Raw genomic sequence first — 26,591 nt, forward strand, 5'->3', positions numbered from 1 at the left:
TGGAGAGCATAGATTCTGTCAAAACTGCCGTAAATGAAGTTAACTTTCTGAGGGCTGGAGAGATGGCTCAGTGCTGAGGAGTGTGAAGTAGAGACCAGGGCTTGATTCTTCCCGCCCACCCATAACGCCAGCTCCAGGGGCCCAAAGGCCTCTCCCAGCTTTCTCATGCATACACTTGTGCATACCAACACACACAGAGAGACATCACATGTACACTAAGTTAAAAGTAAAGGCTGTGGAGACATGATGGCTCACAACCTCCTGTAACTCCAGTTCCAAAACACCCTACACTCTCTTCTGGCCTCTGGGCCCTAGGGCACCTGTGGTGCACATGCATGCATGCATGCAGGCCATACAGTCATAAAAGAGAAATAAGTGAATCTTTTTCTAATTTAAATGAAACTACTCCTGTGAGGTATTTCCATAGTGTTAGAAAAACTTACCAGGTCTAGGAATGAAAAAGACTAGATCAAGACCCATGTTTGTCCACATGGTTTTCAAGTTGAAGGTGTAAGGTAATGGTACGTGAAGAGCCATTAAATGCCATCCTTCTGGTACAGTTGGTATGGCCATCACACACTTAAATGTTTGTTCATTCAGAGGTTCACCTTTCTGAACATTGCCTAGAATCTGCCAAAACATCTTACAATTCTGTTCTCCTGTTGCAGCTAAGATACCAGCATGGCCTGGGGACTCCAGACTTGAGGCAAACCCTTCCTAACCTGAAAAACTTCATGGAGCATGGACTCATGGTCAGGTGGTAAGTAACTTTATGTCTGACGCCCACGTCTGGGATGTGGGCGAGGTGCCTGGAAAGCTCGAGCATGCTACTAAAATGTGCTTTTGTCACCACGTGCTGTCCCATGAAGGCAGGCTATCGCTTAGAGTGACTCATGTGACCTGAGTAAAGGGAAACTGTGGGCTCATGCCATTCAGGGACCCTGAAGTTTGTGTCCTGGAGCAGTGGATGATGGCTCACCAAATCCTGTGAGAGGGACTCAGGCCCTGATGGCTGGCACTGGCTGCTCTCGTGGAAGAAGCTCTGGCTTCTGCGCCCAGGTGTTCTTGTACAGTGTGTGGATTTAAAGTCTGGCCTCTCTGAAACAGATTTCCTTGTTGTTAATCCTTGCCCGCTCATCTCACCAGTTTGCTGTGAGGATGAAATAAGATGTTTAAGATGGAAAAAGTACAGTACCGGCCGGCTTCATTCTCTCCTGTGCCATGAAGATGGGCCTTGAGGATGATGAGAACATAGTGTCTCTGGCTGATCTCTGGCCTTTGTCCTTGTCCCATGTGAACCTCAGAGTGACAGGTCTCAGATGTCTTTCTTTACAAAGAAGCCATCTTAGGCAATTGCTCAGCTGTCGAAAGAACTCTACTCAGTATCAGAATAGACCAAAGCTTGATGTTGGCCCCAGTACCCAAATCAGGAACAGAATCAAGGTTTAATGCAGAATAATAACAGTACCTGTGATGACAAAAGTGGCTGTCGATGTTTATATGTCCCTGTCTCTGTAACTGAGCCAGCTTGTCTCAGGAGGGTGTGTAATACTCCATACCGCCCTCAAAACATATAAACCAGGTGATACCTAACACAAGTGTTGGCCACCTGAAATAGCAGGGAAAGAGGCAGCCACAGCCCTACCTGAGTCTTTGCCAGAATAGTCAGCGCCATCCTAGGCACAGACCTAATGAACCTGTATCACTTACTGCAGGAACTGTTCCCTGCTGATGGATAGCACCACCTCCCCTGGCTACCCAGCCGTCTGTTTCCACACTGCCTGCTCTGCCTCACTGTTTTACTTCTCTCCAGAGGCTCATACCTCCTCCTTAATTATTATAAGATGTAATTGCTGTGCGTCTGGTTGTGGCTTGAGGATGCACAATAAATGGCATCCCACTTGTCCCTTGACATTTGGAACCATTTGAGAGAGAGGATACAAGAGACAGACTAATGCAATCAAAATGTCAGTTTTATTACTGATAAAGCCTCTTGGAAAAAGTGGCTTTAGATCTGTAATAAAAAGGGTTTGCAGAGACATCATTCAAAATTAAACTTACCCTGAGCATTAGACCTGAAGAGCCATAGCTCTCCTACAGAGGAGGCTGGCCCTTAGCACACTGCAGAGACAGCTGACTCCCCAGCAGAACCAGGGAATGCTGAGCCGAAATTACACAGATTGTGCCCCTAAATCACCCACAGAAAAGTTCTCCAGTGAAAGAGTGCGAGTGAGGGGGCAGAGAGCCCGGTGGGACTCCTAAGCAAATGGGAAAAGGTAGATGTGTTCAGCCTGTCATGAAGCTCCTGCTCGCGTGGGTCTGTAAAACGACCGTCCTAACACAGAATTTTGACTGAGAATTTTGTTTGAGTCATTTGGTTGTTTAATGATATTGATACTTATTACCCGTAAAGATGGTATCTCATGCGGGGCAGGAAGGCGCATGCCTGTAGCCCCAGCTCTTGAGAGATGGAGGCAGGTCAGGGGTTCAAGGTCATCCTCAGTGAGTTTGAGGCCACCATGAATAAGATGAAACCCTATCATTTACAAAGATAATATTTTGTTACTTTCTTCCCATCCATCTCTATGTCCTTCTTAAAAACAACAACAACAAACAAACAAACAAAAAGAGTTTTGAGTATCTCAGATAGCTCTGAGGGCCAATAACTAGCTCTCTCAAATGGGTGACTACCAAGTGTGGTGGTACATGCCGGTAATCTCTGCACTGGGGAGTAAAAGTAGAGACTCCCAAGTTCAAGGTCTTCCTCAGCCACATGGTGAGGCCAGTCTTGTCTATCTACATGAGTCCTTGTCTCAATACGAAAAGAAGAGGAAAGGAAAAGAAAAAACTCCTTGTCTGAATGTGGTTGTCACATGGCCAGACCTGATAAGGTTGTAACAACCTCACAGAATAAAATGGCGACCTTTCTTTCTTTCTTTCTTTCTTTCCCTCTTCCATTCTTTGGGGAGTAGTTCTTGTGGAGCTCATCCGTGTCTTAACTATCTGACTGAACTAAGCAAAATCCCGGTGGGTTTTGTTCCTTGAGGAGTACTGGTTTGATGTCTCTAACGATTACAGGACTGTTTGTGTGTTCTGCTGTGTTTGTGTTCAGTTCCTCATTAAACTCACTCTGATCTATGTTCTAACAGTGTACCTATGTTCCTTGTATCCAGCTAGGTGCCTGCTGAGTTCTGGGCCAAACCCAAAGGTCACCGTCCTGTGTGTGTTCCTTGTTCAGCAGGTTCGAAGCCTCTGACATGGCTCTCGACTCCTGCCTTCCTGGGAGGAGTGCAGGTCTCTCTCCTGCCTGACTCCGCTGTCTGCTCATCAGCTGCTGGCTCCTCTGCCTGATCCTTGAGTACCAGAGCTCCCAATCTTAGGGTCTCACACTATCGTCTCTCTTATATTCGCATCCATTAAAAAAACAACAACAACAACATTTACTACCAGGTGTGGTGGTGCATACCTTAAATCTCAGCACTGAGAAGGTAGAGGTGTGAAGATCTTGGGAGTTCAGGGTCTTCCCATCAGAGGCCAGCCTGGGCTAGGGGAGACCTGCCTTTAAAAAAAATAGAGAGATACATGAGACCATTTGTGAAAAACACATCCATCTGCCTCTGCCTCTCCAGTGCTAGGATTAAAGGTATGCACCACCACCACCCAGCTTGAGAACTTGTGCTTTTTAAGGAAAAGAATACAAAATTAGAAATATCACTGAGTATAGAACTAGCCTGGTCTACAGAGAAACCCTGTCTCAAAAAACAGAGAAGGAGGGAGGGAGAGAGAGACAGAGAGAGAGAGAGAGACAGAGAGAGAGAGAGACAGACACAGACACACAGAGAGAGAGAGAGAGAGAGAGAGAGAGAGAGAGAGAGAGAGAGAGAGAGAGAGAGAGAGAGAGAGAGAGAGAGAGAGAGAGAGAGAAGCAAAGTACTACAATTGTGGATATTAGGGCCTTTTGGGATACCTGCAGACCATCTACCCAAAATATTTACGTCAGTGCCTTTCTGCTGCCTGGCTGCCCTGCCCCATTTGTAACACTCTTTTCAGTGACTCTGAATTCTAAGGCACAGAGAATTAAATGACTGTGAATGCTGTTGACCCATGAGTCTATACCAATAAAAGAGAATTGAAGTCTCCCTAAACGTAACATTCGCGTAGTGCCCGTCTGTACCAGCCATGCCAGTACATTAGCACAAATGCATGATAATGGCTACTTTCTGGTTCGCTAATGAAAAATGGGTCACTATTTTCAAGGCACAGTACTGGGAAAGTGAATGCTTCCTAATGGTTCCAAGTCAAGACCCACAGCAGGAAGCCAGGTTCTGCAAACCTAAACAATGCCAGAACAAACTGATTCAGCCTCAGGAAATCCAAGAATTTCCCAGCAGAGCCTCTGTAGACTGGGGGCTTCCCCACCTCACCCCCAGCTCATGCTCCTTAAGCCAAAGCCAAACCAACTCACCCCTTGGGGAGTCACGTAATGTCTCAGCTCCTGGGGGAGACTTAACATCTTTTAGGAAAGGAAACACTTGTGCAGTGGTTACCACTGGCAGATAGGTCCCATGGAAACACACTGCTGTCTGCCCTGTTGGTGGTGAAGCTTCCAAACTGGCTGAGGATCAGTGGGTTCATCAAATTCCTCATGAAAGTCGCCAAGTTATATGACAGTCCGTTTTGTTTGATTTTGTAAAGAAAGGGCAATGATAAAGGCTCTTTTAATGAAGTGGTTTTTTTCCTTGTATATCACAGAATTCTTAACTAATACTGTTAGTGTTAGTGTTTAGAATTACCTGACCAGTCCTAAAGTGAGCCCATTTATCTTCACACACAGTGGCATGGGCATGGTTCTCACTGGGTTTTGACAACTCTTCCCCAAGTGATCCCTGTTTTCCCATCGTGGCATCGGGAACCCAGCTGAAACCACCAGGTGATACCAGTTTGGGCAGCAGAATTGCAGTTTGGAGACTGTACTCCCAAATGCTCTGGGTAAAGTCACCAATGCCATCTATGCATCCTTTCTCCTTTTCTTCTTTTTCCAACTCCCAAGTGGGCCAAGACTCAAGTTGATGGACACATTCAGAGCTGCCTCGAGGGCTGAGTCTGGTCAGGGAGGAATGCGCTTGCAAGATGCTGCTGACCGCTGTGTGACAGTGTACCCAGCCCAGAGCTGGAGAGTGGTGTCTGCAGACAGGGCCTTGTATATGTATCTCCCTGGCGCCCCCACCCATCTCAACTGACACACACACATCTGCCCACAGCGAGTCACTTGAACCAGCTCCTGCCACCCAGGACAGCCCACCCCCTGCCTGTCCAGATGCTCTGACAGGTCAAGATAGGGCTCAAGCCCTACTTCATGCACTCAACACCAGTCACAGGGACCAGGCTGCAGCCCCTCAGTAACTCAGGGTCATTGCTGCTATCAAATCTCATCCACGGGGCTTGGGAGTCATGTGACACTGGTGTCTGCATCACCTTACCTGTTGGTCCCAGCCTGGCCCAAAGCATTAATGCTAGGCTGTGTCTGCCCTCTTCGTGGGATGTACACCTACAGAGGTGCTCTTGCTGCTTAGAGTCTAATCAAGGTGGTGAAATAGGAACAGAAAATAAATAATCAAAAATAAAATATAAAATGCTCCAAGAAAGGGAGTAAGTTACCTGACCTGTCAAGAACTCCTTTACTGGCTGGTCTGAGGGCTGTGGACCTTCCTTGGGGAGCTGGCATTGCCTAGAACACAGACAGGACTCGGGTGTGGGAGACTTGGTATACGCCACTGTGATGCAGTTCAGTGGAAAGTGTGTGGACTGCTGGAGTACTAATACCTGTGACATCAGTCTCCGAACAATACTGAGGGTAACAGGATGGAGCTGATGCTGGTGCCATTAGGATTTAAACACAGGGACCTAGCATTGCCACCTGACTTAGCAGTTAGTACAAATGTGTAATGTATTAGTGGGTCATAGTTGTGGCCTCTATTTTTAAAAATAATTCATTCTTTGTTACAGGTGTTTTGTTTTTCCTAAAGTCCAGTTTATCTTACAAATAGGTGTGCATGTGTTTTGTGTGTATGTGTTGTTTATATAATGGCTTACTCTCTTGAACAATAATGGTATAAAAATATTCACTATTTCCCTCTCCCATTCCCCAAGCCCCTCCAAGGTCTTTCTGCAGACTATAGAGAAGTGCCTAGTAATCCATTTGCCTACACACTTGTAGTTTCTGTCTTCTTCCTTTTAAAATCCTTTTACTTGAAAATCTTTCTGTGTGTATTTATGCTTGCAACAACCCTGGGAAAGAATGGAGGCAAGAATAAGATCATGGTTTCACAACCTAGAAAACTGAAACTCAGAAGCATCAAGTGACTTGCCAGCATCCCATGATAATCACTGACGACACTGAGGACAGTTCTTGTCACACACCGTGCTTGTTGATGTCTGCACTGTGCTTTCCCCACCCTCTTCAGCCCTCTGATACTGTGTCACCATTGTCCTGACACCTGTTAGCTTCCCAAGGGCACCCCCCACAAACTCAAATCCGGGTCCTCTAGAAAGATACATGGCAAAGCAGGTAGTGTCATGGTGGAAGCTTACCCAGGTACCTCATAAAGCTTTGCCAAAACTGAGACTTGTAACACTGAAAGGGCAAGCATTTAGTCCCTGTTCTGTAGTTAGGAAGCAGGAGGAGGGCCCAGGGTGCTGAGGGATGCCGAGCATCCTATACTGTTGTGTGGTTAGGAAGCAGGAGGAGGGCTTAGGGTGCTGAGAGATGTTGAACATCCTATACTGTTGTGTGGTTAGGAAGCAGGAGGAGGGCTCAGGGTGCTGAGGGATGTTGAGCATCCTATACTGTTGTGTGGTTAGGAAGCAGGAGGCGGGCCCAGGGTGCTGAGTATCCTATACTGTTCTGTGGTTAGGAAGTAGGAGGAGGGCTCAGGGTGCTGAGGATGCTGAGCATCCTACAGCTCACATGTATCCACCTGTAGTCTTTGTCCTGTGAATGCTGTGGTTCTTTTTTTATTTTACTTTTTGAGGGTAAGACTTGACAAAAACATGATCTCAGAGCCATCTGTCCTGCTTTATTCAAGGAAATTTTTACTCTAAATTTAGTTTTTCCTGATCATAAATCATAAATTCTCGATCATGTTCATGCAAGACACTGTGATACAACAAAGAGAGTACCCAGCTTGAGGATCAGAAAATGTAGATGTCAGTTTCTGCTATATCACTTAAATTTCATAAATATTTTTAAAGGATGAGTTATTTTTAATGACATTAACAGTACCAGCCCTGCTTCCTCAGCATAGATGTGGAGAACCAATGTGATATGTCCGCCAAAGGGGTTTTAAACTAAAAAGGACTATATAAAATAATAAGTTGGGCTAGAGAGATGGCTCAGTGGTTAAGAACACTTTGCTGCTCTTCCAGAGGATCCAGCTTCAGTTCCCAACCCCACCACTGAGTAGCTCACAACTCCAGCTTCAGGGGATCTGACTCCCTCCTTTGGCTGTAGGAATACACTCACTCACATACACATGCACATGAATAAAATTAAATCTTAAAAAAGAATGGAGTGGCCAGGTGGTGGTGGTGGTGCACTTTAATCCTAGCACCTGGGAGGCAGAGGTGGGCAGACCTCTGTGAGCTCGAGGCCAGCCTGGTCTACAGAGGGATTCCTAGAACACCCAGGGCTACACAGAGAGTCCGGGAGGGAAGAGGGGGAGATAACAACAGAGAAGTGCTTTCCATGAATTTGACAATTAAGTGTCTTCTGCGCATCTTGTACTGTTCAAGAAATGAAGCGCAATTTAAAAACAAAGTTTATGCTGCCTGGGACTAGTTCACATTGGCTTAGCTTTGAATCCATAGTTGCTAAGACAAATTAACTGTTTTGAGGGGCGTGCCCTGCAGAATATTCACTCAGCCTTTACCCTCTGTGACTGTGACTCAGACCTCTCCCCTTCACTGATACTCTCCACACCCTGGCTGCCCTGCTCCCCATCCTCCCTGCTCCCCATCCTCCCTGCTCCCCATCCTCCCTGCTCCCTTTTCCTTTTTCCCCCCAGGGGTGGTAGGGAGAGACAGGCTGCTCTCAAACTTGCAACCATCCTCCTGCCTTTGCCTCCCATGTGCTGCTATCTTACCTTCCTTTACAAGCAGAGAAAATCCAGCTCAACTGCTTTAAGTAGAAGTCGTAGAGAAATGACTGTTTCTTCAGAACTCTGGCCCTTGGGTGGGCTTTGTTTGTTTGTTTGTTTGTTTGTTTGTTGTTTGACACAAAGTCTGGTGTAGCCCAAGCTGACCTTAAGCTCTTAATCTCTTGCCTCACCCCAAAAGTGCTGAGATAATAGGTTTATACTACCAGGCTGACTTTAGCTTTGGCACACTTAGGTAAAGTTATAATGAATGTCTACAGTAAACAATCAGTGCACTTTAAAAGTCTAAAAGTCTCACATTTTACACATCTCCTCTTATCCTTTCCCTTAGTCATGCTTATATCAAATTCAGAACTGGACTCTGGCAGGTGACCTCCAAGGGACTTACAAAACACAGCTAGCTGATGATAGTCTTTAAATTTAGATCAAATGACATTGTCTTTGAAGTCTCAAGAGTACTACTTAAGTATCATGTGGGTTTGCTTTTGGAAGTGTGGCTCTCAGCCTGGCATCCTAATACAAAAAGCAAGGCCTAGTTGAAAGTAAATGAAAAAGAAAGTTTTACTGGAGTTATTTACTCTTAAGATAGCTATTTCAGAAGGAGCCATCTCCCTGCCTCTAGACAGGAACACACAAGGCATATGGGCATCTGTGGAACTTTAAAAGACCTTGGGGGGACAGGCTCCTTCCATAACTCATTCCAGAGTTTAAACACCCTCACTTCAGGAAATTCTTCCCTATATTTAACTTACAGCCCCCCTCCTGCGGTTAACACCCATTTCCGCTTTCTTCTGTCTTCGGTCAGGATGGAGAACAGCTGTCCAACATCCTTTGTGTTCAGACTTTCTCCTGTGACAGAGTTCTCTGCTCGCTCACTGGGGCTGCTTTCTCCTCCACCAGTGAGCTGAACCGACTGAAGATGCTTGCTCCTAATGTTCTAATTTCTGCTTACCCCTCTTGATTATACAGTAACATCTACTCAATAAAATTTAGAAGATATAAAAGGTAGCCAGGAAATGCAGAGATGAAAACCATGTCGTGGCAGCCAGTCTTCCAGGCCCCTGTGTCTGGGCTTAGTCACTAGATAGCATCAGGACAAATGCAAGCAGTGGTTTTCTGGCAGCCACATTTTAACAGGGAAAAGGAAAGCAGGTAAGTTAATTTTTACTAAAGTATTTGATTTAGTTCAAATAAAATCCAGATTATCTCGCTAAAATAATACAACATATACTCATTAAAATTATTTTTTAAGATTTGTTTATTTTTGTGTATGTGTGTGCCTGAGCATACATATGTGCACCACATGTCTAGATTCCTGAGGAGGCCGGAAGAGGGCATCAGATCGCCAGAACTGGAGTTACAGGCAGTTCTAAACTATCAGGAGCCAGAAGCAACAAGTGTTCTTAACCACTGAGCCATCTCTCCAGCCCCTTAAAAAGATTAAAATTGAGATATTTCATTTTCTTTTTTCATAAGAAGCCTTCTAAATCTAGCATGTCCTAGACTTGCTGCACCTCAAATCAGCCCAGGTATATTTGAAGTCCCAGGTATGAGTTACTGTATGTGCTGTGAGCTCTGTACCATGATAAACTGCAAAGCAGAAGGTTGGAGATCAAGAAACAGAATGCTAGGTCCCTCACATATGGTTTTGGTTTATAAGGCCTGGCTCCACATCTGGGATGCACACAGATTGCATGTTACTCTTCCCTTTTTTCTAGCCCCCTGCACTCACGCACGCACACACGCACGTGTGCGCACATGAATATATTCATGCTCTCATTCTCATGTTTCCTCCCTTCCCTCCTTTCCCTGATGAACTTCCTTCAAGGTGCCCGTCAGATTCAGCCTCCTCTAACAAAGCTCCCAGCCGACTCCGTTCTTACAGTAATGTGCGTAGCACATACTGTGGCGTTGTGGTTATTTTATTCCTTCTCTCTGCATCTCAGAGACTCAGGCTGGAAGCAGCAAATGCAGTTCCGAGAAGTCTGCTGGAAATGCGTGTTGAAACAAAGTGCAAAACTGGATGACAGCAAAACCTGCAGTCAGTGTGTTCAAGAGATCGTTCAGAGAGGCGTGGTCAGAGAAGCTTCCAAGAAAGAAATGGCACTTGAGTTAGGTTTTGAGTGGAGGTTGTGCTTAAGTGGATGGGGAGAGAATTCACGGAAAAGTCATTTTAAAGGTCACTGTTTTTCGGGAGGCCTCTTCTAACACGTGCTATCAAGGACTGGCAGGTAGCCGTCTCCAGAGCTCATAATTACAATAAAATTCAAAAAGGCTTAGTGATAAGCTCTTTGCTGACCCAACCCAAAAATGACCACTGATCATTAATCCTTGGGTTTAAGCTCCGCTTAGAATACAATTCCAAGTCTGTCAACTTTGTGGTTTCATTCTCTATGCTGCTTGTTCAGTGACTCTCCAGTTAGTGAGACCTCGATGGCTGTTAGAGTTCCGGATGCTGTTACTGGGCCAGGAACTCTTCCATCATTCTCCCAATGCCCCTGAAATCCAGGAGCCTTATACTCTCCCAACTAAAATGGGGAAGTTGAAGGACAAGGGCAAACTCACTTAAAGAGGACCTGGGTTTGATTCCCAGTACTCATACTTATAGATGGTGGCTCACAACCATCTGTAACTCCAGCCCGAGATCTGGTGCTCTCTTCTGGCCTCTGAGGGCACAAGGCACACACGTGCCCAGGCATACATGTACATACAAAAATACTCACATATGCACATACATATACACACTGGCCTGGCCTGCATGTGACTAGTGAAGAACTCTACTAGCCCTGGAGACCTTGGCCTTGGGGGGGGCGTCATTTCTCTGTCACAAACTCTTAGCCTGTGTGGTCCATGGTTCATGTTTGAGGTAGTTGGTTTACCTTTGTGTCTTGTGTTCTATGGTGCAGGCTGGCTGTCCCACTAGCTGAAAGCCCCATAGAGCAGGAAGTGTGACTTTTCCCATTGCTGTAGTGCCCAAGCCTAGTGCTTTGCCTGTGTGCAGTAGATGTTCAGTGTATGCTGGAGGATGGAGTAAATGAGTTAGTTAGTCATCTTGCTACTGAGCATGCACCACACCTCTTTAGTAGTGTAGTGGACCTCAAAGGACAGAATCCTAGAGTCTGCTGTGGAGCAGTGGTTAACTGGGGAACAACTGTTACTCAGGGGATCCTGCCCAAGGCCGCAGCTCCTCTAACCTGGTGGCAGAGTGATCTGATCTGGTTTTCTTTTAAAGTAACATGCAGCTGAGCCCCGTGGTATAGTTTGTGTCAGAGTTTATTAGTAACCTGATGGTAGCTCGGCCGGCGTTAGAATATCTTTCAAAGACTTCATTTCACAGTTTCTGTCATTGGCCTCGGGAGTCTCATGCTTCCTTTAGCTCCTTTCCAAGGCTGGTTTTAAATTCTGAGAGCATTCTCGGGCCAGGGCTTTAATTTCCCTGCCGGCTCCTTCTGTGACTATTTTGTGAGATTGTTGTTCCCCTGGCTTCCCTGGCAAATTGTAGAGGGTTTTCCCCTCCCAGTTTTCATCATAAACAGCTTACTATTCCCAGGTCTCCAGTGCAATCCAGACACTGCACGGGGTCCCCCAGCTGTCATTCCTGGACCACTTTCCATGTTCTCTTGTAGGATGTTACTTACACTCCACATAAATGACATCAAGATGGTCTATGTCTATTCCTACAGACCATTTTATAGTCCCCCTAATGTCTGCTGCCTGACTGAAATTTCAGTATATTATTCATTTGTCATGATTTCCTAATGTGAAAGTTGACAGGTGATAGAGCTGGCTTGACCTGTCCCAGGACCTCCCCGTGGCCCCATGGACAACCTATGCCTTCCCCCATCCCAGGAGTTCAACTTTGAGGTGGAGCTTGGGCAGGAGGCTCCCCACCATCATCTCTGACCTACACTGGGGCCACGCCCTTAATGTGCGTCATAATAACCAGCCCTCCCATCACATCTGCAAACTGGTCGCCTCCACTGCTCATTTTGTCCTTTGCCTGTGGGACTCTGTCTTCTCTGGGTTCATCTTGCCATCACCACTTAGTCGAAGCCGTCTAAAGGCTCCTTGTTCAGCTCTACCTTTTTATACTGTTTGCTTGTTTTAGTCAGACTTTGGCAGGAATTCTTCCAAAGAGAACCCGGGGGAAAGGTGGCCACTGGCACACATTTCAGCCTGTGCTTCAGGCCCAAGCTTGTTTCTATTTTTATTTTGTTTGGAGTTTTTGTTAACATCAGGGCAAAGATTAAGCACTTACTTATCTGGTAATGGTGAGAGGCCCTTAGATCCCTCGCCTGTGGCCAGGAGACCCTGCTTAATACTGTTAACCCCACTCTCTCCTGGGAGATAAGATCTAGCTGTTAAATTTGGCTTCCACAGAGAAGGCCCTGGCTTCCACTTGATCAGAGAGATGGAAAGGAGAAAGATAAATCCCACCCTTGGCTAAATTTTGAAAAGAGATAGTAGTCTAATTTATGGAGGTTGTTTTGTTTTGTTTTAAACTAACTTTATGTCATGATTTCTTAGCTGCCAAAAGACGTAATCCTGCCTCAGCGTCGCCTTGGCAACCTGCTTTTGGCGCCGAGCACAGTCCTGTCATTGCTCTGCATTATTTTAGCAATAATCTTTAAGAAGGTGAGAAACGATTATTGCTTTTTAGCACAGTTGACATGATATTGGCACTGAGCAGTGCCTAGAGCTTCAAACAGCCTGATGGCTGAACACCAACCTAAACATGCTGGTAGAGCCATGAGGTCAGGGCTGTGAGGGGGAGAAAGAAGATCAAATATTATCTAAACGTGCGCTCCGTCTCTCTCTCTCTCTCTCTCTCTCTCTCTCTCTCTCTCTCTCTCTCTCTCTCTCTCTCTCTCTCCCTATTCCTCTGAGTCGTAGCTGTAGACTTTGGCTGGGATCCTGACAATCAGAATTTAGTGTTTTGACCAGCTGTGATCTGATAATGTCCCTCAGAGGAAGCATTTGCAGAGAGGGGAAAACTTACCTGAGGCTGAGAGCTGTAATCCCCCCACCCCTGCTGTAGACAGATAAAACATTCCTTGTGGATCTGAAAGAGAATTGGAGGAATTATTTTAAAATAAAGCCTGCCCGTCTTCATGAACTCTCTTGATGTGGTAACTTTTCATGGTTTTCTTCGTTCCATTTTCTTCCTCCCTCTGCGTTTTATACGGCTTTGCGGTAGAATTGATTTCTGCACATAATTGGTGTGAGAATGCCTCTCAGCATATGGAGCTGTAGGAAGAAAAGATTTGGGGATGCTGCCCTCTCACTGGCCTAAACATGCTCCCCTGGTTCTCACCTTCTCCTCAGGGGGAACAGAGCAAATGTAGGCAGTGTGGTAGCAGCAGAGATTTTAGAGTCCTGTGAGCCGAGACAGAGAAGGTGTCGTACGTACAGGCTCTGGGAAACCTCGGATTTCTTCCCAGGAGCCCGTCTCCTTGCTCAAGTTCCTGACCTCCATGCTGCAGCCTCCCAGTGTAAGTGGGGTGCTGTTTGTTTTATAACATTGTATAGATATGTTATAGTTTGTAAGGCTGCTAACAGGATGCTTGCCACATAGCACTTCACAGATGTTAGCTTTATGAGTTAGGTTTTCAGAGTCACAGCCCTAGCCTGAGACCCACTGATAACTGCCTAGGCTGGCCTCCAGCTCATGGACAGTCCTCCTGTCTTTTTAAGACTGCTGTGCGTACCCAAGGATGTCGGGAAAGAGCTCTGGACCTCCTGGAGCTGTAGCGGGAGGTGTGAGCCTCCGGCTCAGAACTGAACCCTCCAGGCCTCTGAGTGTCTTTATTCACCGAGGCAGCTCTCCAGCCCCTGGTGGTGGTGTTTTGAGGCATGTATCCCAGGCAGGCCTTGAACTCAGTAAGTGTGCAGCTGAGCATGATCTTAAACTCTTAATCCTCCTGCCTCTGCCTTCCAAGTGTTGGGATTACATGCCTGTGCCATCGTAGCCAGTTCGGTGCTGCCATAACCATTTTACTGAAGGACCAGAGCTGGAAAAGAGCACAGTCTTGCAAGTAGAAGATGTCAAGCATCACTTCGTGAGTTCTCGCTTCCTCAGCACTTCTCTTTAAAGGAGAGTAGTGCTTCAGTCAGAAGCAGGGTGAGGAGGAACAGACGGTGGGACAAAGACAGTAGAGTCGTACCTCAGCTCTGCTGTTTCCCAGGTTGGTGTCGCTGCAAGGAGTCCATGTAGACACTATTAAATAGCTGGCCAGTCTTCTTGATTTAGGTCAGGGAAATAGAGATTTCCTTTTATAAATAAATAAATAAGTAAAATGTCTCCATGAACTAAATACGTGGAGAAAAACTATGCTTCAAGGGTTCAGAAACAATTAGAATATAGACCTCAAGCCGGGCGTTGGTGGCGCACGCCTTTAATCCCAGCACTCGGGAGGCAGAGGCAGGCGGATCTCTGTGAGTTCGAGGCCAGCCTGGTCTACAAAGTGAGTTCCAGGACAGCCTCCAAAGCCACAGAGAAACCCTGTCTCGAAAAACCAAAAAAAAAAAAAAAAAGAATATAGACCTCAAAGGTTTCTGGGAAGTTTTTGTGGTCCCTAAGCAGTTGGCAGATCATCTGAATAGGGCATTTTAAGTGTTTCTGCTATATTCAAAGCTTTCCGTACCCCATCCTTCAAGAGGGAAGAAACTGCCCATTCACAGCAGGCAAATTTTGCTCATTCATTCAGTACTCTTTTTCAAACGCTCTTACCCTTGTCTCAGTGCCTTGTGTTGTTGGGTTTTGTTTTATTTTATTTTGTTGGGGGTTCTTGAGACAGTCTCAAGTTTGCTTTGTAGCCTGAGCCTTCTGCTTCCACCTCCCAAGGGCTGGATGACAGGCACGCACCACCACCCCCAGCTTTGCCAAGGATTTTAAGTATGTTTCTTTATTTAGTCTTAAGCAAGGTCGGATGATCTATTATGCAAAGGAAAAAACTGCCCCAGCCATGTAACTAATAAATGGAGAAGTTGTAATTCCAAATAAAGAGACAGTCAAGCCTAGCTGGGAGTGGAGTGGAGGCCTTTGAGCCTCTTTTCTCCAGAGGACAGTCTTTAGGTAGAACTGTGGAGATCAGGGAAGGTAAGTGGAGTAGATGAGGACTCCCAGAACCAGAAAGACGCAAACCACCTTCATTTAGAGTGCTGGTGGGATCCAAATCTAAACCAGGCTGTCCTCTTTGACCTTTAAACTCCAAGCCACTTGGCCTCTTCCCATGCTAATGCTTGACCTTTGAAGTCCTCTCTGTCTAACAGCAAGTGTTTGCTGTTAGGTCATTTAGCTGCCACTGATATGGTGATATGGTTGGGCTATTTACCATTTTTCTGCGCTCTCTCTCTCTCTCTCTCTCTCTCTCCACTAAATCTGCAATTAGGATAGCTTTGAATTGTTGTGGGGTATTTTGTTTGGTTTGGTTTTGGTTTGGTTATTTTGGTTTTTTGATTTTGGTTTCTCTGTATTGTTTTGGAGGCTATCCTGGAACTCGCTCTGTAGACCAGGCTGGCCTGGAACTCACAGAGATCTCCTGCCTCTGCCTCCCAAGTGCTGGGATTAAAAGCATGCGCCACCAATGCCCAGCTTTGTTTTGTTTTAAATAAATTCTTTATAAATGTAACATTAAATCCCAGATACAGTGTTTCCAGTTTGGACACACAGCAAACTAGAAGACTTGTTTTCTCAGGGCATGTGACTAAGGTGAGGCGATGGACTCCATCAGCTTGCCTGAGCTTCAGGCTCTGCACCCCAGTAAGTTAGGGCTCAGAACACACAGCCCCTTAGCAGGGGCTGGATGCCAGGAAAAGCTACCATGTTTCCTGCCATGTCCCTGCTGATGCTCAGGGAGGTGTTGTTTCCCTCCCTCCTTCCCCTCCACCTCCCTTCCTCCCTCCTTTTCTTCCATTGGCGACACTGCAGGTTGAACCCAGGGCTTTGCTCCATGTTAAGCCCACGTTAAGCTTGAACGTTACAATCACCAAGCTGTATCCTCAAACCCCTTGTTTTTTTGTGGTGTGTGTGTGTGTGTGTGTGTGTGTGTGAGAGAGAGAGAGAGAGAGAGAGAGAGAGAGAGAGAGAGAGAGAGAGAGAGTTGTCGATAGCATTTAAAAATTAGTCACAATTTGTAAATCAGAATTTTTGGTTGATTATTGGCCTTTTTGATCGATATCATTTTTACTTGTATTTATTTGGTAGACAAGTTTCCTAAATTGGTTGTCATCTGCCCCTCCCCCCCAACCCTTCGGATCCCCGGATCAAACTCAGGTCATTGGTCTATGAGATCAACAGCTGTTTGTTTTATAACAGTAAAAATTTAGAAACATCCTAAAAATGAGGGAATAATTAAATAAATTACAGCATTCCATTCATTAAAGCAGCCTTTTAAAATGATATTCACCCAGAGGTTTTAATAACATATGACAGCAGGATAGAGTTATTTATATACCACAAAACTGTGGGGTTTTTTTAATTAAACATAAAATTGAAGTCTGGAAGGAAAACATCCAAAATTAATAATAGTTACTTGATGGGTAATAGCTTATGATAGGGTTTTTTTGTATGTAGTTTATATTTATGTTTTTTCCTACAAGTATAAATTACTGCAATAATTTAAAATGCATGCATAGTTAATGTATAATTTTAATGTCATCATTTAATAGCTTAGCTATTCAGCACTCAACTATCTTAAAATCTGTAATATTGCTAAGATTCTACATGTAGAAACACCCATTCCAAGTGGCTAAAATTAATTTTGCAAAGTTCATATAAAGCATATCATGTCTGAGACTTCCAGAACATTTTGCACACAGAACAAAATATAGTGCACACACTTGTGCACACTACCCACAGTCCTTAGGGGCTAGCTAAGAAGAGAAACTAGTCAGCCTGAGTCCTGCGGCCACAGGAAGGACACAGCAACCCTCACCCTGTGCCATTGACCTTGAAACCCCTGCAAGCCCTTCATTCAGTCACTGCTTAGCAATACAGTTCATATTGATATCCCAGGCAGCAAGAAATGCCTTTTTTCTGTTTTTGAAAATTACATGAAAGATTTTAATATTAAAATCTTTTAAAGGTTTTTCATCTTATATAGCTCAAACCTAAGAGGGAAAAGACAAAAGTTCCTAGGTATGTAGACTTCCTTGTGGGTTTCAAGAATAACTCGACAATGTTTTACTGAGATCCTCTTGCCTCAGCCTTCCTAGTGCTAAGACTACAGATGTGTTTCATCACATCTGGCTTCATATTCTCACCAGTTATAAGAGAGCGTGGATTTTGATAATTTACCCATTTATATCAGACACTCTCGTTTCCTGAGCTCCTATAAATAAATAGGAATAACCCAGAGAAGACTGTCACAAAGAGATGCCAAGAAATGTCACTAAGGCTGCCTTGTGAGCCCTGAGAAACTGCAGAGAGATGAGAATAAACAGCCAGGCTTTGAGCTGGGCTTCTGGGAAGGCCTCAGCAGTGGCATTCAGCCTGGGTTGTACCTGCCTCAGGATGCAGACAGGGTTGGTAGAATTTGGAACATACTAGTCAGACTGAGTCAAGGGCAGGTGTGATCATTAGCCCTGAACAACCCACTTACCAGCCAGCCTCGCTCCCATGGCAGAAGCATGGGGACCAGGGTGCTAAGAAGGTAATAGATGGACAACCAGGAAATGATTTCTCCCTTCCCATTGTACCTGGTAGGAGGAAAATCACATCTTTTCTGTTGTGCAAAATCAAGGAGAGCTGTTAGAGGGTGTGGAAACAAGTAAGGGCCACAGAAATCCCTTCTGCACACGAGGTGTGTCTTTTATTCCTTGCCTCCCTTGTCAGCGGAGTAGAGCAGGAAATGAGGGGCGGTAGTGCCAGAGCCACACAGAGGGCTATCAGGGCCCTCACCCTTCACAGCTAAGAGCCATGAAGTGCTTGGCTTCTGGTTACACTCAGTGACCTCTTCCACAGCTCCCTGCCCTCCTGGTCTTGTCCATGCGGAGGCTGAGGGCTGCTGGGACCCTTTTGTGTACTTACCTGGTCAGCTTGCAGGATCGTTCAGAGAATAAAACAAGGTTGGCCAAAATGGATAGCTCAGCCAATCCCAGTGGGTGTGACAGCATAGTCAGTACCTGAAAACCTACACAGAGGCCAGCAGATTTTGCTGTTTTGTTCTCAAGAACTAGAAAAAGTCATTTGCTGGGCCACTTGCCCAGTCTGATATGTATCCCAGAAACCATTTCTTCTTATGAAGCTCGCTGACACCATACTATGGCCAAGGGAGATGTGCCAGCCAATGGGGGAACACCTTATGAGTGCCTTTTCCAGAAATTAAGAGACTATAGCATAATCCAGAGAATGAGCAGTGAGTGGCTGCAGGCTTCTCTGTGGACACAGGCACCGTAGGTCCCTTGTTCATCAGAGCTCAACTGACATTGTAATTTGAAAGTAATGTTACGAGGATAATTGTAAATGCACTTCTTCTGCAACATTGGGAGGTCCCTGGAGGCAGAGCCCTCTCACTTCTGACTGTCTCTCCTGCTGCAGTACCCAGTTGTTATGTGGTTTCAGGCCTTTGACAGGTCCCTTCACTTCTGTGAGTGTCCTCATCTGAAGGATAAGCGTTAGATGGGCTGCACCTCCCTCACCTCTGTGTGCTGTCACTGATAAAGCTGTGTTGAAGCTAACTTCATCCAGAGTAACATCTAGAACAACTGTCAGCGCTCCCTGCAGCCTTTGCTGGCAAAGTCGCAACCCTGGCTCAGGGTCTGCTACTCTACCCCATTAACTGGTGGTTATTTATTATTTCAGGCTTACTCTACTTTCTTGACAATGCCTTTGCAAGGCCCATGTGGAATGATATAAGTTTAATTACTTCAGAAACTAAAGTTTTGTGTGGCTGGACAATGATTGTTTTTCCTGGCTCAGGGGGAGCACTGAAAATCAAGTATTATAAAAATGTATGTGACTAGCCTTGTAAAAGAAAAGCCATTTCCCATGGTGATGTCTCATTAAAAAGAAAGGAGGGTTCCCTTGATGCTCTCTGTGTGGTTTTCTAATGCCAGCAGATAAGTAGTAGATGGTAGAAAGACCATCCATCAGCAAGTTACCATGAACAGTTCATCCTGCTTGAGCCCTTTTCATAGGATGGAATAGTCAAGGCCAGCATAAGAGCACCAAGGGCCCAACAACTGTTACAGAAATGACTGGGAATGCCGTACATTTCTTTGCAGATCCATCATAGCCTTCAGCTTTTCCCCAAGTGATGTGGTTTCTATCACTATCCTACAATGGCCATTCTTGTCTTAAATATATTAAATAAATTTGTATCCTGCTTGCAGCATGCTCTGTGGTATTTCTTGCTTTAAACACTATAACAAATACCATGTAAGATGATAATAATCTACTTTTCTTTGGGGATTTGTTTTTATCTCAAATCTAAAATATGCTGTTATTAATATGTCTCTGGTCCCAGAAGGTCTTAGTGAGTTCAGAAGCAGAAAGTAACTTCTCATTTTTGTTTGTCTTCTAGCGACAGACATCACACCTCCAGTGCCATCCCTGTTCCAAAGAGACAAAGCTCCATGCTTGGGGGTGCAGATGTAGGCTTCTCTGGGGGTATCCCCTCACCAGACAAAGGACATCGAAAACGGGCCAGCTCAGAGAATGAGAGACTCCAATACAAAACCCCTCCTCCCAGCTACAATTCGGCGTTGACACAGCCCGGGGTGGCCATGCCCACCATGGGAGACTCTGAGAGGAAGGTCACACCACTATCCTCCTCCTTGGACACCTCCCTGGACTTCTCCAAAGAAAATAAGAAAATAGGAGTAGACCTGGGCAACAGTGTACGTGCAGACCATGGGAACTCGGACTCCGGCCAGCAGGGGGAAGCCCTACCCGGGCACCTGGCAGCGGTGAATGGCACTGCGCTGCCCAGCGAGCAGGCTGGCTCTGCCAGTGCGCTGCTGCCCGGCCAGTGCCACCCAGCCCCCTCAGCTGAGCTCTGCTGCGCAGTGGAGCAAGCAGAAGAAATCATTGGCCTGGAAGCCACTGGCTTCACCTCGGGCGACCAACTCGAAGCTCTCAGCTGCATCCCAGTGGACAGTGCGGTGGCAGTGGAGTGCGACGAGCAAGTGCTGGGGGAATTCGAGGAGTTCTCGCGGAGGATCTACGCCCTCAGCGAAAACGTGTCCAGCTTCCGCCGGCCACGCAGGAGTTCCGATAAGTGAGGGGAGCGGGCAGACAGCAGGATCGGGGCAGAGCCGCTGGCCTCCACCGGGCCCAAGCTGCACTTAACCTTTTCAATAATTCTGACACAAATGAGTATCAGTGGAGGAGATTCCTCAGAAAGGCTGACTTTGGGAACAGAGGGAGCTCGGGATCTTTGGGTACCAATGAGGCCAGTCCGGGAGATTTGCTTTCCAGGTCTGGTGATTGTTTCCAGGCAAAGGTCACCTTCGCACTTACAGCTCGAGTCATCTTATAGGCATTCGTCTGCGCTTTATTTACACATGGGTGTTTTCTTCAGAAGGAAGATGATAATATATATGTAACAGAACAAACTCACCTTTAGTTTCTCAAAAGCATTTGCCCTGGCCATTGTTTGTAAAACGTTGCAAAATGGAATATTCAAAAAATAGCTTTGTGCCACTTCTGTGGCCATCTGTTAAGCTGAAGAATAAGAACCAGAGTGGGGGTCCTTGTTCCAGGCCCTCCAGCCCGAGTACCACAGTCAGACTGCAGACCCCACTGTGGCCCTCCTTTCTTAAGATGGGTCATGCTCCCTGAAAGCTGGGGCTGTAGATTCACTAGTCTAAAACCAACGGACATGATGTCCCGTCTCATCTAGTGTGCCATACCCTGATGAAAAACTTTCCTGTGGTGGATCCCAGGGGACCCTCAGAAACCTCAAGGTCGGGGCAGCCAGCTTCCTTTGGGGCCAAAGATTTTATGTGGGCAGATGCTGTGGTCCAAAACTGAGCACATCTCTAGCAATACGCTCCCCAGATAAAGAGCCCTAGATTTAAATCCCAAGTTAACATATTACGTTTCATTCAGAAGGAAGCCATTATACATGACAAGTATACGTAGAGTCAGGATGTCCAGTTTGCAGACAGCAAGACAGTTGAGAGGTAGCTGGGTTAAGAGAATAGATGACGCGTAGACATTGTGCAATTTCACAATGTTAAATTATGTTCTTGACATCCATTGTCGTTCTGCATTCAGATTTCATTTACTGTTGCATTATACATTATGTACCCACAGACATTGCCTCAGGGTTGCAAGCTCTTAAAGAAAAACGTATCCACATATCCATGTATTGTATAGAAGAATAAAAATTGAATTTACTTCACTTGACCGGATTCCTCACCCCACCCCCAGTTGTTTTAGTTTGGGGTTTTTTTGGGGGGGGGAGGGTGTTTTCCACACTGAACCTGTATCTCTTCATGTTACATCATGACAAGATTAGCCTGGACAAAATCCAAGGCCGTATCTAAGCTGATGCTGTTGATTTCATTTGAGTTTGCATACAATGAAAAGCAACACATACTTCACAAATGTATTCCCCAGTAGTGGTGTTTTCCCACATAGCTTCTTAACTCATGGGTCTCATAATCATGTCCATTTATGTCCAAGCATCCCTGGACCCAGCTTTAGTTGTCAGCTATGTTGCTGGATGGACTAACTCATACCATTATTTCTGTACAGTAAATGCACAGACATATTACATAGCAGACAGCTGTCCTATGCAGTGGGAAGCTTTTGCTTGGTCTGAGGAAGTCCACTTTATTCCATTAGTGGGGATGAGGCTTCTTCACAGGGCATCCCCCTCATTCTCTTTGGAGTCAAGTGGGTGGAGGATACAGAGGCTGTGGACTCCTGCAGGGAAGCAGCATCTTCAAATGCTAAAGGTGTTGGAGGTCAGTGCAGTGGAAGGAGAGTTCCAGGTGATCTGTGACCTCCCTAGGGCGGAGGCTGCACCAGAGAGTCTGAGTTCTTACCATCAGTCTCTGCCTTCTGAACTTCTCCTAAGTGTGGGCTTTGAAGGTTTGTCCACCGCATGGAGCTCTTGCATGGGTTCACATTTGCTCTGGCTGATCAGTTCTACCCAGACGTTCAGACGCCCTGCGTTACCAGTGATGTATGGATCGGAATGTTTATAAGCCTGCATCCAGGGTTGGCACCCTGTGACACTTGCTGTGCCCTAGGTGGAGCATCCAGCAGCTACTGAGTTTGCTTTACCTTTGTTTAAAGTTGCCAAAGCCAAATCCTCAAATGACCTTAATTCCTACTGGTCTTTTTAATTAGTCTTGTACATCACTAAAAGAATAAAAACAAAATTTGCTTGGGAGGTAGAAATGGGAATGGAAAGTTTGTTGCTATCCTTTTCTGAACAGCTAAGAGCCCCTTCAGTTTTCACACAGATGAGACAGTTCTAACAGCCTGTACAGATTATAAAATGAATATTTGATTGTGTTTTCTCTCTCCATTTCCCCTTAGCCACATTAAAAATTCCAGAGATGTTTCCCCCCTCAGAATATTAGTGTTGGAAGATCGTACCCAGCTATGCATTTTAGCAGTTCTAATGGTGCCCATTTATCCTGACTAACTGGTTATTTAAATAAGTTTTAAACCACCACCAATAATAAGTGGCATGTGAAACTGGTCTGTTGGTAACTGGAGGAAAACTCAGCATCTGTATTTGTAAAATAAAACGGAGCAGTATTTATTTTGAGAGTTAAAAGTATATTTGATTTCCCTGTTAAGCTTGAGTCCTGTCTTCTCCTGTTTTGAATTTCATATTGAAGCTGAGTTAACTCTGAAAACCCGTTTTTAAGAAGAGTCAGCTAGTCACTCACTGATTCTCAAACCCACCCTACCCATGTGTGTGGCACTGGGCTAAACAGAGTAAATAAGGATTCATAGTGTAGTTGTGTTACAGCTGTGTTAGCAATTCAGCAACGCTCATCGTGATAACTGGTGGAGATGTAGTCCGGTTGGAGGGCACAGGCAGGCAGAAGCTGAGGCAAGACCAGGCTTTGTGTGTGTGCTTGGAAGACACTCAGGAATCAATGGATCCGTTACTTTTCTCGTTGTTGTAACAAAAGAGCCACTTAAGGTTGAAGGGGTCACTCTGACTCACAGTTCCAGCACACAGTCCATCATGGCAGAGAAGCCACAGCAGGTACTTGAGGTAGCTGGTCACATGGCTCCACAATCAGGAAGCAGAGGAGTTGTCAATGCTCAGCTCATTTTCTTTTTATTCTGAAGATTGGTGCCTCCCACAGTTCTCGGGTCTTCCTACCTAATTAACCTGATCTAGATAATCCCTCACAGGCCAAGGCTTGACCCCAGTGTGATCCTTTAGCATGTCAAATTGACAGTATCTATCATTCCTAACGGGTCCATGGACCACTGCAAAGTTCCTGCCCAGGGGGTTAAAGCAGCACAAGTCCCTGAGACCAGAAATATTACTAGAGCCAACTGAGGCTGGACGCTAGGGATACTAGTAAGTGGTTACTTCCTTTTTCTGTGTGTGAAAAAGTGCATCCTGTGGCCCTGTGTCCTCAATGTGCATGATCAGTAGAGCTGACTCTTGCTGTGTGACATCTGTCTCCTTTAGACATTGGGTTCTGTTACCCATGACAGTGGTCACCTCTCTGCCACTAGAATCTTTACCCCTCAAGTCATCAAACATTTAAGGATCTCCATTATTTTTTTAAAAAACTGAAAAGAGAGGCAGGAAGATGACTCCACAGGAGAGGTCCCTCATTCCAAGCTTGATGGAAATTTGGTCCACAGAATGAACACTCACGGAGGTAGGAGAAAAACAGCTCCCAAAAGTTATCGTCCCTCTGCCTCCACATCCACACAGTGGTATGTGTGGCGTTTTTTAAACAATGGGAAAAACCCTGCCCTTGGCCGCCACCGTGGTGCCGCGGCCTTTGTCCTGTGGGAGGCCACATTGCTGTGGTAATGAGCATGCCTGAGCCTCATCGGGTTTCCCACTGTGTCTTGGGCACAGTCACTTTTCAGAACCTGGCTCCTCGGCTGTGAATTAGGGAAACATTCCGCCCAGAGTTGACAGGTTGGAAAAGACAAACAGCTGAACAAAGGTGCTCGCAGCTTTTCATTTGTTTTGTTTTTCAAGACAGGGTTCCACTAGATAGCCCAAGCTGGTCTCAAACTCACAGAGATCTGCCTGTCTCTGCCTCTCCAGTGCTGGGATCAAAGTGTGAGCCACCACACCCAGTACTCCCCTTTTAACCAAGCACTATTGGAAGGAACTCCCATTCAACAAGTCACTGAGAAATTCCTGCAAGCACTGATCCAGGTGTCTGCAAAACTGAGCTCTGAACAGAGGCTTCTGGGTGTGCTGAGGGGCAGAACAGAGCTTTCATGTAGCTGAGGAGCCTAATGCCTCAGGTTCCTGGTGTGACATGTCCAGAGGAGCTCCTCTATCACTGCAGCCACAAATGTCCTCCAAGCAGCCTCTGACATCCATTATCTGCTGAATGGGAACCCAGAGCTGACATGGAATTACAGTTTTGTAAGTAGACATCTCAGCCAGATTTTAAATAGATGAAAGAAATGTCTATAAAGGCCAGCAATGTCAGCAAACCAGAGAAACAATGATTGGACACATAAGGATGAGAGATACAGTCAGCAGTAGTGGTATGCGCCCTTTATCCCAGCACTGGGGAGGCAGAGGCAGGAGGATTTCTGTGAGTTAAAGGCCAACCTGGTATACAAAGTGAGTTCCAGGACAGCCTGAACTACACAATCTGTTCAACAATAGCAGCACAGCCATTTGGATGATTCAACAATAAAAGGGCTTGCTGTCAAGACTGACAACCAGAGTTTACTGCCTGAAACCACACACCAGCAGGAGAGAACGGACTCCTGTAAATTGTCCTCCCCCCCCTGCACACATGCCATGGCATGCATGTCTGCAGATAAAGCATGAATAATAAATGTAGCAAGAACTGATAATTACAACAGCGGGTAAGAAAGGCGCATGGTGGCAGGAGAGCTCTGTAGCACACACAGGCACCTGAAGAAGGGCGGCGTCAGAGCTTGAGAGGCACGAGCAGCTCCTCCCTCCCTGGCCCTGTGACCCAAGAAGGCATAAGCCTTCTCTGAACCCCCTCACTCCTCTACCCAGCAACCTCAGCCAGGGTTTTCCTGTAGCCTGCCTCGTCCTGCGAGCATGGTGGGACCAGAGAGTACTCCACCCTGTCTTCTGCCTGCTTGTGAGGAACTGGAGGCCAAGCCACCTAACTGCAGCCTGCCTCCGAACAAGGTTCGCAGACACTGGAATAGTCGCCACCCTGCCATCTACTTAAAGCCCTTGAAACAAGGTCTTAATTTTTAAATGTACAAAAATTACTAATGACTTTTTAAAAATTGCCTCGGGAGCTGGGGCCGTGGCTTAGTGGGTAATGTGATTAGCACACAGCATGGGGACCCAGGTTCACTCCCCAGAACACATGTGAAAAAGTCAGATGTGCACTTCTGGTCCCAGTGCTGGGGAAGCGGACAGGGGCTTGCTGGCTGAGTTGTCTAGCTTGCCCGTTCAAAGCCAGTGAAAGACACTGCTTCAAAAACCAAGGTGATGGCCTGGCAAGTTGGCACAGCAGGTCAGAGCATTTGCTGTACTAGCCTGGTAACCTGAGCTCCATCCCTGGATCCCATGGTGGAAGGAGAGAACCAACTCCTGAAAGCTGACCCTTGACCCCTCATACATGTGCCATGATATTCAAGGACCTGCACGTGCGTGCGCGCGCGCACACACACACACACACAGACACAATTTTTTAAAATGGGTGATATCTAAGGAATGACACCCAAGGTTGACCTTTAGTCTCTGGAAGCATATACTCAAGTATGCACACATCTGCTTAGGCCAGGGACAGAGTGGCCCAGTGGTAAAGTACTTACTGACTTTTCATGAGGTCCTGGGTTTGATCCTTGACACCAAAAAAATTGACAAAATGAAAACTCAACAGACATGAAGCTTTTCCTGAAGATAGATTCCAGTTAGATGGAGGACACATTAATTTTAGTTTGATAAGAAAATGCATGAAATAGCCTAAGCAAGCATATTATCCAAGAAGACTAGGTGGGTTCTAATGCCATAAGAAACTCACTCGTTCTCTCAAAACATTATTTAGCAAAGCTGTTTCTTCTGACTCACCTACAGGGAGCATGATAATCCTCTAGGAGCCCAGCCTGGCTGTGTTCCCACAGATCACATGGTCCTTGAGTCCTGATTTCCGGCTTACCTTCTATGCAATGGTCTTTAACCTTTCACTCCCACACCCACCCGCTATACTTCACTTCTGTGACCCTGGGCGAGTATGTGTACGGGTGGGAGGGAATGCATGAATGAGACAAAGCTTAGACACCGCCCCAAGAGACATGTAACTCACAACTGTAGT

At 46.0% G+C, this 26,591-nt stretch overlaps 1 protein-coding gene across 2 annotated transcripts in view; it reads left to right on the top strand.

The window, feature by feature from the left end:
- Nucleotides 1-21,502, top strand: part of Uvrag (UV radiation resistance associated) — a 238,447-nt gene extending 216,945 nt beyond the window's left edge. For both annotated transcript variants that reach the window (XM_040758261.1, XM_040758264.1), the window contains exons 14-15: nucleotides 669-760; nucleotides 19,679-21,502. In XM_040758261.1, the coding sequence (XP_040614195.1) occupies nucleotides 669-760; nucleotides 19,679-20,378 (792 nt within the window). In that variant the 3' untranslated portion in view covers nucleotides 20,379-21,502. The remainder of the gene's footprint in view (nucleotides 1-668; nucleotides 761-19,678) is intronic.
- Nucleotides 21,503-26,591: the final 5,089 nt, after the last annotated feature.

Source organism: Mesocricetus auratus, unplaced genomic scaffold (assembly GCF_017639785.1).
Source record: "Mesocricetus auratus isolate SY011 unplaced genomic scaffold, BCM_Maur_2.0 Super-Scaffold_4256, whole genome shotgun sequence".
Taxonomy (NCBI): Eukaryota; Metazoa; Chordata; class Mammalia; order Rodentia; family Cricetidae; genus Mesocricetus; species Mesocricetus auratus.